Genomic DNA, 18,522 nt, shown 5'->3' on the forward strand with positions numbered 1-18,522 from the left:
ATGCTTTCTTTGTCAACGAAGATTGGTACTATCAACTTCACTTACAGCTCGCTTGTGAGACAAATAAGCAAGAGCTCTGATTTAAAATCATGACTTCACCTTCTTTGAAGTGACCTTGTGCTGACAGTTTTAAATTCCTCTGTGATATGAAAAACCACCAGCAAGTGGTCAAGAGCTACCAAATGGATATTGCTACAAAGTTAAGCTTTTTCCTGCAAACAGACCTCAACCACTTCAGATACATGGAATATATCTGCTCCAAGAGATCATCTCTGAACACTGTAACTGCTACAACAAAACTGACTTAAAGCAGCAGCTGGTGCTCTTGCACCTTGAGACACCCGATTATTTTGCATCTAACTTTAGGAAGCAATAAAGGCCTCAAAGAACTTAGTCATAGCTTCCAGTCTTTTGTCAATGTATAAAATCTAAAAAAGAGTAGCATTCTCAAGAAATTCCCATTCCATTATGTTTAGCAGTGCCACCTTCACACAAACATCTGGTATTTTCTACATTCTCATTGCAATAATACTCAAGGTTTAAACAGTTAAAGCTCTTCCTGGATTCACACTACATTCACACAGCAAGCAATTCTGCTGTGCTGCTTCCCAAAGTACTTGTCAACTAAGCCAGGATAACCAACCCCACTGCAAATACCAAGTAAAATATCTTGGACTCACAACAGGACAGACTGGAAGCATCTGTAGTCAAATGTCACAACTCAGCTGAAGAGTACTTTAAGTCACGTGAACTTAGGCTTTTTTAATATGAGGGACAGTAACCACAAATTAAATCAGACATGCCTGAATAATGCAATCCTTACTAAATTAGTTGAAATTAAGCTTAGCTTTTGTTAAAAGACAAGCAAGTCTGCATAACACACCAGACAAAAAAAATGGCAGTATTTGCAAAACTCACCTTCAAATCTTGTGCCACATCAAGAATACGTGACAATTTTGCCTGATCATACTGCTCCCCTCTCATGTACCATTCTGCCATGGCATGCATGATAAGCTGACGAATTGAAGGAGACTGACCCTGAGGAGAATTAAATTAGGATTGTACTTAAATGATTCTAGGAACAGGATCAATGATATGAACATTCAACAGGGTATTTTACAACTAAAAAACTTAACATACAAGCATAGTTACTCTTTAGCTTCAGAACCTGCGCCTGATTTGAGCTCTTTCTATTAAAAATAAACTATCCATGAGCTACAAGTAAAGGATGTAGCTGACTGCAAATGGTAGATACACACACCCCCACCTCTCTCCTACCACTGTCCAGGACCAATTCCTCTATCATGGGCAAGTTTCTTATAAACTACTTAAATATTTACAAAATGTTATGCCTGACATGATGTTCTGAAGCAAAAATTCAGTACCACACCTAAAAAAGGAAAACATAGTCCTTAGATCTTTGCTCATACAGGGACAATTTCAAAATACAACACAACTAAGATTTTTATGGCAGCAAGAGTTTTGTTTAAAGGAAAAGTGTTACGAAATGGCACCAAGTTCCATGACAATCATCATTCAGTGCCCTGATCTGAGACCTGTGGAAAAATTGCCTCTTCTGCCATTTCAAGGCCTTGTGCAAAAAGCACTTCACACCTGTTCTACCCCTCATCCTTCAGTTTAAAGGCTTCCATCAGGAAAATATAAAACATTCATAGCATGACCTCAGAGGTCAAGCTTCTTGCCATTAACGCCACTCTAGATAAACAGGGAAACATGTTTGCTAATGCAGGTTCTCTCTGACCCCAGAGACTTTCTCTGCTTTACATTTCATATGACTTCTTTGTTTAACTACCAGTGCACACAATGATGAAGGCCACACCAAATAAAACATCCATTAGAAGTACGGGATTTGCATGCACAGCTACTGTATCTCTAAATGGAAGCTCTCCTTGAAAAAGGTCAGCAGCCACTCCCAAGTTCCAGAAAACACCCAGACTGAAAACTTCCAGTGCAGGCAATTTATTTATGTCTAGAATAGCCTTCATCTTTTTGGCAAGTACAAAAGAAATTATTTTGGTTTAAACCTTCTCGCCTCTTACTACTTCAAAGTTTTTACACATTAAATGTGTGAGGTTGATAGTTGAGGGGGTGGGGTAGGTGATGTTGTTGTGAGGTTTTGGGGGTTTCTTTTGGGTTGTTTGGTTTTGCATTTGTTTTTTCCTTTTTCTTAAAATAAAGTGTGGTCAACTTTGTTTAAAGCTAAATGCTTAAAAAGTCAAATTTAATTTGGGTCTGTGTACTTTTCCAGGAGTATTTTCTCAGTGAATATTATTGAAAACCAAATCATAAAAGTTTGGTTCAAGTCAGGGATAAGACACCCCATTACTTTGCATAAATCATGGATCATTTATCTCTTGGGTTTTAAATTGACCAGTTCATAAAGCAATACAAACATTGTTGTAACTGTTCAACCCATTTAACAAGCTTTCAAGTTACAGGAACAAACTACAGTGAAAACACTTACCTGTCCATGCCATGCATAGTGCAAAATGATGGCTGAGTTGGGATGGTTGCCAAGGAAAATTGGCATGAGAGTGGAGATGAGTTCATGGCGCAGGGTATGCCAGGACGTGTTGATCTGCAATAAGGCCAATACCAGCATATCTGGGCAATGCTTGATAGGAAAACTGAAGAGCTGCTTAACCTGTTCATACTGCCCCACTTCTGCCAATCGTAACAGAGACTCAATCAAATCCAGGCTCTTCCTAACAAAAGAGAAGAAAAAACAAATAGACAACCCTCACAAAGTAACCAAGCAGCAAGCTTGCAGGATTCTGGATTCAAATATTTTGTGGCAGCAACTGTAAGGACATATAAAGCAACACCCACTGCAAACAACTTTACACTGTAGTTCTTATAATGTACAACTAAGCCTGCAAGAAACAAAAAAAATAACTCAAGATCTTAAGAGCTCCTAATTATGTTAGGGAGGAGAGGGAATTGAAAGCTGATGTGGAAGAAATTCAGCCTGAGGTGGGTCACTTGGATAATTTAACTTGAAACATACTTCCAGAAATGGAATACACTTTTAAAAACATCTTAAAGTGTTTTTAAACACTAACTTGTTAAAGTTAGTGAAAATATTCTACTTGTTTTGCCTGCTTACAGACCAGTGATCACTTGTATTCCTCATCCTTCAATTCCCTATTCTGGTTCATATAATTAAAAAGAAGCAAGTATCTGTACTGAAATAAGCTACATGGCTATAGCAAAACAGGGGTGTAAAGGTCAGCTCAAAGTCACACCAGTCAGCTTTATGCAGTATAACTCACCAATAGCCACACACAACCTACAAATTAAATTTTAGGACTTCTTTCATACAAGTAGAGCAAGTTTCTCTAATATCATCCTGGGAAAGACAGATTTAAGTTTCAAACCACCTCCTCTACCCCCTCCTTTCAGCTTGCATGATATGCCATAACACATCAGCAGAAAATCTTCAAACAAGCCAAAGACTCCAACAAAAGCAAGGTATTATGGAAGTACACAGAAATACTGTGTATACAGGATACTGTGAATAGTTTCACCAATCAAACGCGTCACAAATACCAATGGCCAAACAACTGGCACATACACAGCTACAATAAATCTGGCTGCATGAAGATAAAGGCACCTTTGACCAGACAAGTAATCTTATTCTAACTCTGTGTATGAAAAGCAGTTGAGAGCAAGTTTATTACCATGTAGCAATTTCTCGATTGTCATCCTCTGGTGGTGCTTTCAGGATGTCTGTGGCAACAGTATGGCAAGGGTAGTCAGCAAAACAGAAGATGTCGGGGTTTATGAGGGAGTGTTGGATGAAGGAGAGCTGCAGTAAAAAAAGATGTCAGAAGCAGGTCAGATATCAGTTTCAGGTTCCTTGTCCTTTATCAAGTGCCACATTTTGAGAATGATACAAACCAACTAAACAGCAGGGATGAGCCAAGCTTCACTGTGTGGTTTATGCAAGACTGAACCTCACACTTCCAAAATTCAAGAATGATGGGTATAGACATGCTGAGTGTAGTTGTTTGCATGAAGCTGTGGCCTTTTTGTGTAAACCAGGTAAGCACCCCAGAGCACTGCCACTTGGCAGCAGCTCTATGCTCAGCTGCAATACACACCAGAACTCTGCTGGGTCCAAAAGTATGGTCACAGTGCACAGTAAGTGACCATGACCCAAACAATGCAGTCAATCACACACTGTACTTTGCAACACACCTGAGGCTTGTGCCTTAGAGGCCAAGCTCTCAAATAAGGATTATCTCAACATTCACATTACTAATTTCCATTTATTGTTCAAGAAATTCAGGAACTTTGAAAATATTCTACAATTACAGCAAAAATGCTGGTAAACATACCTGGCCCTCTGCATGCTTCCAAGGTCTGTATATGGCATTAACTGGAAAAACCTCCATGCCCAGCCCTCTCTGGATGCCAAAAACTACAATATGCAGGCCCTTGCTATCACGAATCTGAAATCCTGGATGGTCCAATTCATACGTTACTACTTTGAAGTCCAGTGTAGGGTTCTGCAACCAGACAAACAAGGGTTGTGAGCCTTGCACATTACCATCTTCGGTACTGTCTTGAAAGAACCCCTCCTCATCAGTACTGTATCTGGCTTAACATCCACCCAACTTTTTGTTGAAAGCAAGGGTTTTGTTTTAAAATGATGTATTTATATAGCTGTGAGAATTTGGCTCAAGTTAAATGTTTTAAACTACCCTGTGAGACTGCACTTCCCCAGCACTACAGTAGCTGTCTCTCCTTCCAAACATTTAATAAACAATTCTTTAAAAACCCCCAAACATATAGCTCCTCTCTTAGCATACTAACTTATTCCTTTCCTAGGTTTCCACACCATCTGATAAAAGGCAGAAGGGTCTGATCTGATGGCAAGCAGAACTTGCTCCTCCTTTTGCAAAAGGTAAACTCCAAGATCTTGTGAAGCACCCACTATATTTTCTGAACAAGGTAGAACATTATTTATGAGGGAGCTTGAGGGGAACTGTGGTCATTATGGAACACAAACCACTCATTTCAGAGACAGGTAAGCACCAGACACAAAGATATTTTATGGCCCAAGGTTTAGAAAAACAAAACAGTAACTTCTGCATACATTAGAGGGAAGATACAGAAAAAATTCCATATAATGCAAGCAAAGGAAATGGTACTTATGTTTAACTGAGTTCATTACAAAAATCACTGCTTATAAAGTGATGGAAAAACTTTCCTAGTTCTACAGTGTTATCATACCTAAGAAGCAATAAAGAAGAGTTTTGGCATGACCAGCTAAAAAAATACTTTCATTTTCACCACTAATGCCTACAGTAAGAAGTTTTTCAAAACCAGGTGTCTGATGCACAAAACTTTCCACTGTCAGAAATACACTGAAACACAAAACCCCTCAGAGAACACATGGTGAAACACACTCGAGCACTATGGAATGAATCTCAAACTGCACTCAAGTTACTCATTCAAATAATTTCCATTTCCCAGAATTCCTCAAAATTTTACTGTTCATGAGGGAAAAAACTCAGCATTTAAGTACAGTTACATTACAGAGATTCAAAGCTATTCAGGCTGTTGGGGAGTTTAAAAAGGTTTATAATCATACTGAGATATGCCCTGCCTTATCCACATAAAAGACAAAGATGCTCACAAAACTTACCAGCTCTTTAAGAACATCAATCAAGACCTCCACATTCCAGGTATGGGCTTGGCTTCCATCACTCTTATCTTTGCCATCACTCCAAATCCCACTGCCAGGAGCCGAAATAGACTGCAAGTCAAATACACTAAATCAAACACTAGTAAAGAAAAATAGCCTCAACACCCACTGACTACAGAACTCCCTGCACTAGAAAGGCATAAACAGAAGTTCAGACTAGCAATGACATCAGTTTAACACTTTGAGAATATTTCATTCATGAAAGTATTACAGACATTTACAGCAGAACAGTCAGAAGTATTGAATAACACAAGCAATTGTTAAATTCCTAGAGGCCAGCATTTTAACTCCTGCTGCTGCTGCTGAAATATAATTCCCAGCACAACAGGCCACTCACTTGTAATGGAATACCATCTGTCAATCCTGAGTGAGTTCGAGCCATCATCCCCAAAACCCTGGCAACCTGGGCAGCCGTGACTTCGCGAACACCAAACTGCATGATTATGTTGCGACATTCTTCGACACTAAAATGCAACAAAACAGATATTACAGGAAAGCAGGGTTCATTTGTAAGACTTCAGTCAAGTTAGTCAAATGAGCAAACATAAGAAAACTCCAGGACAATCAAGAAGAAAAATTCAGTAGATAATTTGTGCCATTATTCCCATGAAATACACTGTGCCATATTTCCAGTTCAAAGCCAGGTGTACTGAAGTGACAGGGATGTCACAGAGATGTTTCACAGACTACACTCTGCCAAAGCAAAAGCACAGGGTAGGTTTAGCACTCTTCTTGGTTAAAAGCACTTCCACTATTGACCTGTAATACAGAGCTTCAAAGACTCAAGTTTTGTGCTACCTAAAAGTGAAACAAAGGCTTTAAGAATGCACATTTCAACACACTGACCAGCACTATTCAAACGTAGAGGTGTGAATGTCTGCCCTTCAACCTGATACAAACCATGGCATCCCTGAGCAGAGGGCACCAGCAAAAAACCTCCCAGGAGACAAGGGAGAAAACAAAGAGCAGATGCCTGAGTTTCAACTTCAGAAATGCAGGCTTATTTTGCAGTTTTTTTTCCTTTCTGTGAACACTTCATTACTAGGCCAGGAAGATTTATATAGCATGAGTATACAAACTGTTTTATTAACAGGTGTGTGTTAAAAAAGAGAATAATTCAGTATCTTCCAACACATGGTGTTTTTACTTCTTGGTTTAAACAGAAACTCATGTTAATACCTTTGAAATTTCATCATCTCCCTAAAGTAATCAATAGTCTTTATCTCAAAATACAGAATACTTTGATTCTACCTTATGCTTTTTACAAGAATGCAGGTTAGCTTCATTCTGAGGGCTAAGTTTTGCAAGAGCAAACTTCCTCCAACACTCTAGTGGGATTTAGCTGTAATTTATGTCTACCCAGACACTTTCATTTTCACTTACAAAAGGGTGATAGTCAAATTCTTATGAAATCTTCCTAAGTGACATAAATCTTTTAATGTAACACTTCACACCCTGATAAAATGCTACACACTGTCCACAGGCATGTAATACATATTAGAAGAAAGCAAAATACAACCAGAATTCAAATAAAGGACCTCATAATACTTCATAAGATTGTACGTACTTTAACTATTAAAGTGCTCCTTACCTTCTACCTGAAGAAACAAGAAAGAAAATTACCACCACCCAAAATTACATGCTTGAAATTTACATTTTTCAACAAACCTTGCACAAAAGCCATAGCCAACTTCTTGCATGAAATCTGCCAGAGAACTCTCCATCATGGTTTTGGCTATCCCTCCAGAATCAGGCAGGATCCTGTCCATTAGAATGTCCCGTTTTTCAGGGTATAGAAGTGGTGCAAGCACCACAGGGCAACGCTCCTGGGGAAAATCTGAAGACAAGAGTAACAAAGTGTCAAAACACCCAGAACACCAGTTGCATGTGAAAGTCTATTCAAAATTATTCCTCTGCTGTGCTAGAGTTGGCCTGCTGCTGCAGAAATCATGAGAGCGCCGATGCAGCATCCTTCCATCCCATTCTCAGTTGTCTACTGGCACTGGAATGTTCCTAGAGAAGAAGAATGTAGACTAAACTAGGTTCATGCAGGTTCACTGCAGCTCTGCAGCTGCCCAAAAGACCAACAACTGTGCTGGAGTAAGCTCAGAACTAGATTGTCACTAACAGCAGTCATCCAAAAAAAGCACAGAGCAGGAAACAATACAGCACTCCAGCAAAACCCTCTCCTTCAACTCAGGAACTATTAGGAAACAAAGGATCTGCTACTGAGTATACAAAATACAGCAAAACTAAGCAAGGTACTTGGGCACAGAAAGAGTAAATATTCATTGGTTTTCCTTCCTGGGAGGCAAAGTTTAAGAGAGATGACTTATGAGAAGATCAGATTTGTGGATCAGAGTTCTGCTCACAGTGGAGAGCAGCAAAGATACGTTCTCAGTGAGTCTTCCTGAAAGAGAACCATTGACATGTAACATCTCCACACCCCCCAGGGCCATTCAGAGAAGAGTTCCCAATAACCCAAAGCAAAATGTCAGGAATTACACAAGCTAATGCACTAATCTTTATTAAAATACATATGAACTAAAAAGTTATATTTTAAAAGTTAGAACAAGTATTTTGCACTTGAATAAACAGTAGCTTCCTCTACAGCTGTGCAGAACCAAGCAGCAGGGTTAAATTCAATTATCATCTTGAGTCCAAATCCTCCCTGGCAAGGTAAGTTTACAGCAAACACTGGTTTTGGAACGGATCAGACTACAATGGTAGCTTTCAGGAAATGAACCAGAGTTTTTAAGTCAGAAGCTCCTCCCTCACTGTGCTAGTGTTTTCTCATGGATCTCCATCTAATATAATAAAACCATGCTTAAAATGCACCTGTTTGAAATGGCAATTTACGTTCCTTACTCTGTAAGGAGGTTTTCAACTACAGTGCACTGAGCTGCTTTAGTTAAATCCACAAATACCATGCCATACAAGCAAACACAGACTTGAATATCCCGTACTCAATGTTTATTTATCAAAACTTTTCAAGAACATGAGACCATATTACTGCTCACTGAAAGCAAAACTGTACATTAGCACCCAATACCAGAACAGTGGTACTTTTCTGTCAGTTTAGAACTATGAAAATTTATCAAGTTCAAAGTCAGCAAGCTCCCCACCACTTCATCACTCTGCACTGACAGCAAGTCATGAAAATCCATCTCTAAATCTGCATCTGGTCAGGCTTCCTGAAAGCACCACTTACCTCTACGTAATGTTTTGAGGAAAGCGTCAATCTGCTCCTGTCCTACCCCAAAGGCTCCCTTCTGCCCAAAGAGGAGATGGGAGAGGAGAAGGTGCAGGACCTCTATTGCAATATCTTGGAAGCCACCTTCTTGATTTCCACTGACGTCTGCGTCAATGTAAGAGCGCAAAAGATCCGGGAGTTTCTGTTTGATAAACTGGGCAGCTTTTGAAACAGAAAAGGTTAGAGTCAAAACCTGGGATTCTGTTTTAATATGAGATTCATTTAGCTAGGTACCATTCTTTTAATTTGTTTACCACAAGCCACAACAGTTCAGATTTAAATAGAAATTTTGAACCTCAGAACTCAAAGATTAACGGACAACTGCAAGTTATCATAATATCCCAGTTTAATTCATTATCAAGCAAGTAATTAATGAAACGGTCCTTCAACTTAACACAAGATGACTGTTATCTACTGCCCCTTCCAATGGCACCACTAATTGCAAGGTCAGGTCGTGCAGGCACCCATCTACCCATTTAGAAAGTACACTGCTGAAAAAGGCTGTCCCTGCTGCAGTACTTTAGAAAACTTACCAAAACCTCGCAGATCTGAGCTGAAAGAGTTCAGTAAAGCCAGACCAAAAATCACCTACAAACAAAAATAAACATCATAGTAAGGAGACCTCATCCCTTCTAACTACCTAAGTTAAAAAAAAAAATTGAAATAAGCATTCACCTACCTCTTGAACTTTACTTAATTTGATGACTTTACTCAATTGGGCAAATAAATGGGGTGAAGGCTTTAGACTCTGAAACAGGAAAGAATAACAACACGAAAGATGTTTTGGGATTAATCTCATTTGCAATATGTCAGACTATCTGCCTATCTGCAAGCTAGGAATATTAGTAACTATTCTGTTGCAGGTTAACACAAAACTTCTATGGCTAAATCACTTTTCAACTTTTAGATACATCTCATCTAAAAGCTTCCTCCATATATCCCACTATTAAACCACTATCACAACGTTCATATTGAAAGAAACAGAAGCACTGATGATCTGTTTTGGTTCTGGTGCCATAAACAAGCCATGAAGTACCAACATTATCTAAAGTACTAAAATTAAGTTTGCAGTCATTCTGAGTGATTGACTAACTTACTTAGTTTAAAAAAAAAAGCCCCATACCAACCAGGCAAGCTCAGTTTTTGAGTTTTACTACAAGGGAACACAAGGGAAAAACAGCTGGCTTCCTAGAGACCAATTCAGTGCAGTTTCTGACACTGGGATCCCATTCAAGAGGCATACAAACCTTCTGATAGTGCAAGGGATTGTCAATGGCGTACGACAGCGTCGAGATAAAGTTTGGTTTTGTAATCAGCGACGCACACTCCTGGATCAGAAATTGAGTCTGAAAAGAACAAGACAACTTGAAGACTCACAGTTTCGTAACAGGACAATAAAAATAAATTACTGTGCAATGTGTACAGAAAAACTAAAAGATAAAGTACTTATGTAAGTGCCCAAACTCTCTCGAACATCAACTAGCTTCTTTTCATTCAAGCTTTCTTGAGGTTTGCTTTGTTTTTAAGACTGAAAGTGATGCAACATTCTCCATTACATGTGCAATGTTTTACTTTATGTAAACACCCTCACACGTTGCAATAGACAACCCAAGAGGATTTAATTCATAGTAAGGAGCTAAAAAGTCTACAGCAAAACTGCTTAAGGATGAAAACACTCCTGACAACAGACATAGTCAGCACCAGAAATGTCAGTTATTGGATACGGACAAACTCTTAAAATACACAGAAAGGCTTTCAAAGCAAGGCACTGCATGTAAAAGGAGCATTTGTACTGATGCAACCTGCTTTTTTCCAGACCAAGAGATTCTAAGTCAGATATGAATTATCTTCTGATTTGAGGATTGGCAAAAAGTGCTTGTAGTTGAAAGGCCATATAACCAAAAAAGAAGTTTCTTTGAAGCTACTGCTGCTAACCTGCCCTTTGTGCTTGACCTGAACGAAATCCCACCACGGATGTTTAAAAATCAAAACTAATAAACTGTGTTGGTGCAAACTGTACCTGATGAAAATCTTTGCCACTACTTTTACCATCGCCACTGAAATCCACGTGCGAGAATAGACAGCGTAGTAAATGTCTGTCTGCCTCCGGACCGTGCCTATTCACAATCTGGAAAAAAGTATCAAAAAAATAGCTTGGTAGCAAACAGTCATTACAGAACAAGATCTGGGTCTAGTACCATGGATACAGCAGTACTGCTAGTAGTTAAGTCATCTACAGTTTCAACAAAACTGCTATAAATGTTCCATTTAATCAGTAACCTAGAAACCACATCATTAACCCTATTTGCAAATAAGAAGTATAAACGAAGAGAACCTAGACACAAGTCACTGACAGAGAAGCCATGCATTTCAGGGGTGGTATTCTCATTAAGTAAAAAGGGGTTTTCAAATCACCCTCAGGATTCTGACACCCAAGCAGCCCACAAAGTCCATGGCCCCACTTTTCCCCAATTTTTCCCACAGCTGCAGTGCCTAACTCTGCAAGAACACAGCCTTGGGACAGCACCTGCACAATGGATGATCTGCATTTGCTGACTTACACCACCTATCAATCATTACTAAATCTTAACAATGTGACATTTTTGTTTATATCCCGGACCATTTACCTCAACTCTTGACTACAGACCAGCTCATCAGCTTGTTGTCTGAAATAGCTCCAGACTGTTTCAGAACTTGCTCCTTTCTTTACACTCCAACCAGCAGACAGCATTGCTTGTTTTTAATAGAATCCATACTGTCAGAAATGTGAAGCCAATCAACAGCAGCTTGCCTCTTTGACCAAACAACAGCAGCTAATAACAAATCCAACATTCATCTACTGGCAACATTTTTCCCACTGTTTCCCCCTTTCTAGCTGCAGGAGAGACACAAATGTGCCAGCACAAACCTGCAGCTCTGCCTCTGGTCTGACTGCCTTTACCAAGCCCACTGCTTCACACATCATGAATGTCCATGTTTGCCAGTAGTTTCTTTGTGCAAAGAGACAAACAGGGTTGCTTTAGGCTCTGTCTGCTTGGGCTCTGATGTTTGACTGTTTTCAGCTCAGTTTTTCTACTGTTATCTGACACTATGCTTCCTCTTCCCTCAGAGCCTGCTGATTCCAGTGGCTGCCAAGTTTTGTCCTGCTAGAAAGAAACTTCCAAGTCGAATCTAGCTCTGCTTCTTGACCAGAAGCTATAATACACATGCCTGTGGTATGTCAGCCCAGAGTAAACAGCCCAGATGTAGTGACAGCTGGGCCTTTGAAGGCAGTCTTACCCCAGGACCAGGAAGATGCTCAGATTGGTGCAAAAGGCAGCAAACCTGAATTGACAGCAAATTCTACTACCTGGCTCAGGCTTCAGAAAACAGGCAGTTTGTTTAGGCAATCCCAATCAAATACAAAGATTCAGATACAGTAACAAGACTGACATAAAACTGGATCAATCTCCTAAGGAGCTGCCTGGTGCTGTGACTAAGGCAAACTCACCAAAGTAAACAGATGCCAAAGAAAACTGTACATACTAAAGCCATCCACACAACTAGCCTGCATCAGAAGTGGACTGCTTCCTTGCACTGAGGTATCTTCCAAAGGACAATAATTTGAAAATTTAACATACAGGAAAGAAGGGAGGAAAAGGCTAAAAGTGCAGTGTATCATATTTTAACTCCAACTACATTCACAAAAAAGCTCTTCCAGAAAACGGGGAATGAGAATTGCCAGTTTTCTTAAAGAAAGGGCTGAAAAAAAACCCCTTTGTATTGGCAGCCTTGATATATTTACATGACAGTGTATCCGGTCATAAAATCAGATCAAAAATATTTCATTTACTGCAGAGGTGACCAAGCACTGACAGGGGCTGCCCAGAAAGGTTGTGAAGTCTCCATCCATGTTGGTACCCAAAAGCTGCCCATATTCCTGGGCAACCCACTCTAAGTGACTGAGCAGGAGATTGGACCAGATGACCTCTACAGGTCCCTTCCAACCTCAAACAGTCCATGACTTAGGATAAAGCTTGAGCCACATGTATATGGATTTATCAGGTAACATGTTTGGGCAAAACCAGGATTAGACAAAAAAATAACTCTTGTTTTTCTAGATTCAAAAAGTTTTGCTTTCCTAGATAAACTCATCCACAAAGCCTTTCCCTCCAACCAGGCAGGCTCTTGTTACCACTTCAGAAGAATGAGACCATAAAAACTCACTTCGAGGAAGCCATGGTTTCAATTTGTGTCTGACAAATGCATAAAATATTTTTGAGTTTTTAAAACATATATTCTATTTTTTAAGCATTAGCGATATTAAATGACTACTGATAGCACACTTAAACAAATTAGTTCCTCAAGCTTTGCCACTGTTACACTCGAGTGATGTATCTAAATATAAGTGTAATTTTGGTCACTTGAGACAAGAATTACTCCAAGTTTGAATTTCCACAACTCTACATGCTTAGATGTAAACTTTGCAAAATTGAGTGAATCATGTCAAAAATTTCCCCCAAGCAGTGCACCAGGAGACAGTTACTGCATATATACTCTCTTAAATGAAAGAAACTTTGTATCAGCAACCACAAAACTAAAGCAATACCAGGAAAATAAAATTTAAAAAAAGACGACAAAGGATTAAGATTTTAGGAATTTAGCCTTGAAATCCAAGATCTGCTTTACAACCAAACATAATCCAGCCACTTCCACAGATCAAGTCCCAGTCTCTCACCCCTCTCACCTTAGTGAGGCTAAGAGCCTCACCTTAGTGAGGCTAAGAGGCCTGGCTGAAGGGTAAGAAACAATCTGTCCCTGTTTTAGAGAGCTATGCTCCAAGTGAATGGCAGATCAACCATATCTTCTCCCAAATCAAGCCATGCTTCAGTCACATCTTGCTGCAAAAACCATCTGTTGAAACTAACAGTGATCAAAAGAACAGCATGATCCCAAATGAGTCCCTGAAGCACTGAACTTACAAAAACATGAGAAAGTTACAACAATTACAAGAGATCTATTCCATTTGACATTTAAAGAAGCCAATACTACTGAAATCGCCCTCCTCTCACCTCAAGATAAGCAATGAATGCACTTTTAAAGACATCAAATGTTACAGAAACTCACTGCTTAAGCCCTCTTGCCTTCTAATCTGATTCAAATCTGCAGAATTGCACCGCTGCAGGAAAAAAGCCTTAACATTAAGTGGCCCAGCTGTCTGCTGGGAACTGAACTAAACCAGTTTCTAAAACTAGCTCAGTAGCATTCACTTCCTCCTAAGCACTCCTCTGCAGATAATACTTTTCAGTCCACCCTGCAAGTCAGAGCTATTTTTAAAAAAGGTCAGTTAGAATTCTTGCCCAGATCACAGACATTTGGGTCTCAACATGCAGTTACTCTGCCTGCCTTCTGAAAACTCGGGGCCAAGACAGTCAGCTTGGCTTCATGACCAAGCCATGAGTCACAAAGAAAAGAGGGAAAAAAAAAAAAGACTTCAATCAAGGGAGGAGAGAGCATTCAGAGGTAAATTACAACATACTCAGGCTTTCAGTGCAACAACTCTGAACATTGTATGTATACATTTTCCTCCCCTTCCCAATCAGTGTTCTATTGAATGCCCAAAAGGGGAAAGACTTAACCTGGAGAAGTTAGGAAAGCTTTTCATACCACCCTGCCGGAGCAGCAGTTAATCCTGATATTCAGCTACTAAGTTAATACTGGTCTCAGCTCTGAGCTGTATTCCATGACTTGGCAGATGAACCAGCAGGAGTACCAGACACACCCAGCAATTCCCAACATCACTGAAAACAGCAAACAATAACATACACAAGAGCACCACAGAGTACAAATACAAACAAGAAAAGAAACGCCAGCTCCCTTTTCAAAATTTATTTTGTAGCACTGTATCACTTTACTTACGTGCTGTATTTCCTGCTGGCTGGCTCGGTAGTTTTTCTTGGTTAAATTGTCCACCAGGTAGCTGATTTGAGACAAGGCCAGCGAGAGCGAGTCAAGATTCATTGCTGGTTGGGGCGGAAGCAGGCGGCCGAGCCCGGCGCAAAATCACCATTATTCCCCTTTAGTCACCTCAGAGACAGGTCAATTTTTTTTCCCCCAATGAGCCTGTATCTGTTTCTGTGTTACTTGCTTCAGCTCTTCTTTCTCAGTTGTCTTTGTCTGTTCTGAAACATGGCACCTGGAAAACAGTATTAAATTAGAGTTGAGTTCTGTAACAACATCACATAACTACAGTCACAAGAAAAATAAAGTAGTATTAAGTTTTCACAACACAAGCTCAGTTATTTTTACACTACCTGACCACTTTTGTTTCTGCATTTTGCGGTCTAAAAGAGCCAGAAGCTCATACAGCTCAGTCAGAAGTATGATTTTCATCACCGTGAGAAAGAAAACTATGAATAATGAATAAGACACCACACAACAACAATCAGAGGTCAGAATCCTTCAAAGCATCATAAATTAAAATAAAAAACACTTTTACCATCTCTGCCATATTATGCCTCGATACATCCAGGCAGTATTGCCTCAACCCTGTACACCAAAACAAGCAATTGTGAATGAGCTACACAGAAAGAACTGCAATAAACTAACCTTAACATTTGGCTTATACTGGAACAGCTTTCCAGTGAGCTACAACAGCAGAGCTTGCCAGCTTAATAAATTTCTATGACAACATAAAACTTGGCACTTGACATCTCATCTGTTAAATTACAGATTGCCAGTGTGACAAAATTGCATCACAAAGCAAGTCCTGCATATCCAACAGTGTGGGGAGCCTCGCACGAAGCCTCACTGTGTATTTTCAGAGGTAGAATCAAGCTGTAGAGTCACTGCTTAGAAGCTCTACCCGATCAAAACACAAAGGTCACTAGGCTTCACGCCACGAGTCTGAAGATTCCTTTTTCAAAACAAAAACTATAGTTTTGCTGTCTTGGCTCCACGGTGAAAACCACCAGCACAGGACTTCTGCCTCATCATGGAAATGGATGGCTTGGGTGGTGTGTTTGCCTGGCCCGTGGAACTGGGGGCAAACCCGCCCAGGGAGCATTCCTGCAGGACAGCCCAGCATGCTGGGCCTCCTTTTGCCAGCACCCAACAGCAGCTGCACACAGGAAGCTGAACAGGCTGTGCTGTTCAGAACAGAACAGAATAGAACTCTTCTTCCTATCTCCCTTCACACAAAGGTTTTCACTCGCTTACACTTGGAACCATACCTTATTTAACATCTGCCTACACTTCAAAACACCAGGAGCAATAAATGCTATCAGAGGCAACGAAGACCATTCTGCTCTTTGAAAAAGTTTATTATATTACACAAATATATGACAAATTATTTGTAAGAAAAGTCAAATCAACTGACTTCCATACTTCCCTTATGCCATAGAAAACCCTGACAACTCACTGAAAGTATGCATGATCCTTCTTATGCAGTAAAACTTACATCTCACAAAGAATAAATTTTCAAGCAGTAATACTGAAAGCATTCTTCAATGACAAGGCCTCAGTTGGTCTCTGAAAGAATTTCAGGGCATGTCCAAAACTGCATTGAGAAGAATTACACAAAACTTCCATTTCTTTTTAGTACTTCTGACAAGCTAGAATTCATTACCTTTATACATAAAGCTTTCAAAGGCCACTGACTGTGGAACATCTAGAAGCGAGGACTGGCACAAAAATTTAAAAAGACTTCGCAGTAGTACAGTACCTGATTTTTTTTTTAGTAACCTTTGAATTCCTGTTTTGGAATAACCTAGAAAATGTCACTGGGTTTGGCAAGTACACGCCTTCCAAGACAATCTTACTGGCAGCGTTTAACATAGATGACCAATATAAAGCTTCTGAAAAGCACTTGTTAAAAATCAAGCATGCAGACCTCAGCACAGTACCTGCAGTTACTAAAACCAGCAATCAGCAAGGGGAATTCAGTCCTATCAGAGCATCAGATCACAGCAACCAGCCTGGAGAACTCACAGGCTGTTCCAACTGCCTAGAGGACATAACACAAAACTTCCACTTGACAAATTTTTAAGGCAATCACACAATTTCAGAGTTTGCCTTTCAGGCCCCTAGGAAGAAAAAACACATTTCTCTGGGCATTTTTCCTCATAACAATCCAAACAGCACAGCAATCACACCTACTCCACCTAAAACCCAGGGGTTTTAGTACGGAAATTCTCAAGCTGGGCTCAAGCCTCCCTGCTTGAGAAACAACACCCTGCAGAGCAGGAACACTGACCATCCCACCCTCCTATTAGCATCTCTGTTGTCTCCCAAAAAAGCAGGGAACCCTTTGATTGCAGGGAAGCAAAACAAGCTTTGCCACCTTCCAACTGCAAAATCTGGCAGTGCCACTGGACAATCCAAGCTGGAGGCAAAATGGGATTTTTCCTTTCAAGGAAGCCTCTCAAGGAAGAGCCTGAGCAAACACGGTGACTCAAGGAAGGAATACAATAGCTGAGGAAACAGCTTCCTACTTATGTGCTAAACATATGGTTTGCACCCTGTACATCCCGACACACGGCAAACCCTGACAGCTCCCACGGACAGCACTTCAGAGGTTCAAATGATGCAACCTAACTCAGGAAAGTACAGAGTAACCAAGGGAGCCCTGCCTGCAAAGCAGAACTGCACAGGTGCCTCTTGGGTCATTCAGTGCAATTCAATTGCTACAGCACTGATTAAGAAAGCTATGAATGCTATGTGAAGCAGACTTTATTTTTAGATCCATATATCCTTAGTGAGAATGGATCTCCCTACACTGGCCTCAACAATTCAGGAAGCTTTCAGTTCATGGGACAAGCCTGCCAGGTTCAGACAAGTCAGGCCTCAGCTACAGGGAGTTTATAAAAAAAAAAATTAGATTACCTGACAAAATTAGCTACTTTCAGTCATAGATCCTACGATACAGTAATGGATTAAGATATCCAGCATGGGACTCAGGAGCTCTTACAATATTACTATTTTATATTGTGCAACACAACCCATTTTATAGAGATTAAAAATATTTACCCAATTCTACAGCATTACACACCCTGAACACTTCCTAAGGAAAACAACAGCCCACCAGCAAAACATGTGGCATCTACTTCAGTGGATCTTTTTTCAAGAGCAGAGTTCTGCTGGATTAAAATATAAATGCAATAAAATTTCAGGCAAGAATCCAAAAATCACAAAATAGGGAGGGCCAACGTGAAACCACCCACCAGGTGTGACCAAAGACACTCACTCCCTATTAAACAGAAATCACTAGAGAGTAACTAAGTCTTGATGCTGAAGTTGACAAACCTGAAGTCTTCAACAAATTCAGAAACAACCTTACAAATAAAGTAATTTCAAAATTTCTGCAAGCTAACTTTGTAACTTTTTTCAGAATTTTGCAGAAGCAACTATTCCCACTGGATTTCAAGAGTTGTATGATTTCAAGGAACACGTGCTGCATGTGGAGAATAAAATAGATCAAGTGACAAAAACAGCGATGTGTTTGCTGATTAGGTTCTAAACTCCTGTCACAAAACGTAACATATAACATGCTAAAAGG

The 18,522-nt window shown here is 40.0% G+C and overlaps 1 protein-coding gene across 1 annotated transcript in view; it reads right to left on the reverse strand.

The window, feature by feature from the left end:
• The window catches only part of CNOT1 (CCR4-NOT transcription complex subunit 1), a 54,495-nt gene that overhangs the window by 33,673 nt on the left and 2,300 nt on the right, over nucleotides 1-18,522 (reverse strand). Inside the window, exons 2-14 of the mRNA XM_062500366.1 lie at nucleotides 14,886-15,162; nucleotides 11,008-11,115; nucleotides 10,235-10,333; nucleotides 9,667-9,735; nucleotides 9,521-9,575; nucleotides 8,946-9,149; nucleotides 7,403-7,571; nucleotides 6,072-6,198; nucleotides 5,675-5,785; nucleotides 4,362-4,532; nucleotides 3,702-3,829; nucleotides 2,486-2,726; nucleotides 919-1,038 (exon numbers count right to left, since the gene is read on the reverse strand). Coding sequence (XP_062356350.1) covers nucleotides 919-1,038; nucleotides 2,486-2,726; nucleotides 3,702-3,829; nucleotides 4,362-4,532; nucleotides 5,675-5,785; nucleotides 6,072-6,198; nucleotides 7,403-7,571; nucleotides 8,946-9,149; nucleotides 9,521-9,575; nucleotides 9,667-9,735; nucleotides 10,235-10,333; nucleotides 11,008-11,115; nucleotides 14,886-14,987 — 1,704 coding nt within the window. The 5' untranslated portion in view covers nucleotides 14,988-15,162. The remainder of the gene's footprint in view (nucleotides 1-918; nucleotides 1,039-2,485; nucleotides 2,727-3,701; nucleotides 3,830-4,361; nucleotides 4,533-5,674; nucleotides 5,786-6,071; nucleotides 6,199-7,402; nucleotides 7,572-8,945; nucleotides 9,150-9,520; nucleotides 9,576-9,666; nucleotides 9,736-10,234; nucleotides 10,334-11,007; nucleotides 11,116-14,885; nucleotides 15,163-18,522) is intronic.

Source organism: Cinclus cinclus, chromosome 11 (assembly GCF_963662255.1).
Source record: "Cinclus cinclus chromosome 11, bCinCin1.1, whole genome shotgun sequence".
NCBI lineage: Eukaryota > Metazoa > Chordata > Aves > Passeriformes > Cinclidae > Cinclus > Cinclus cinclus.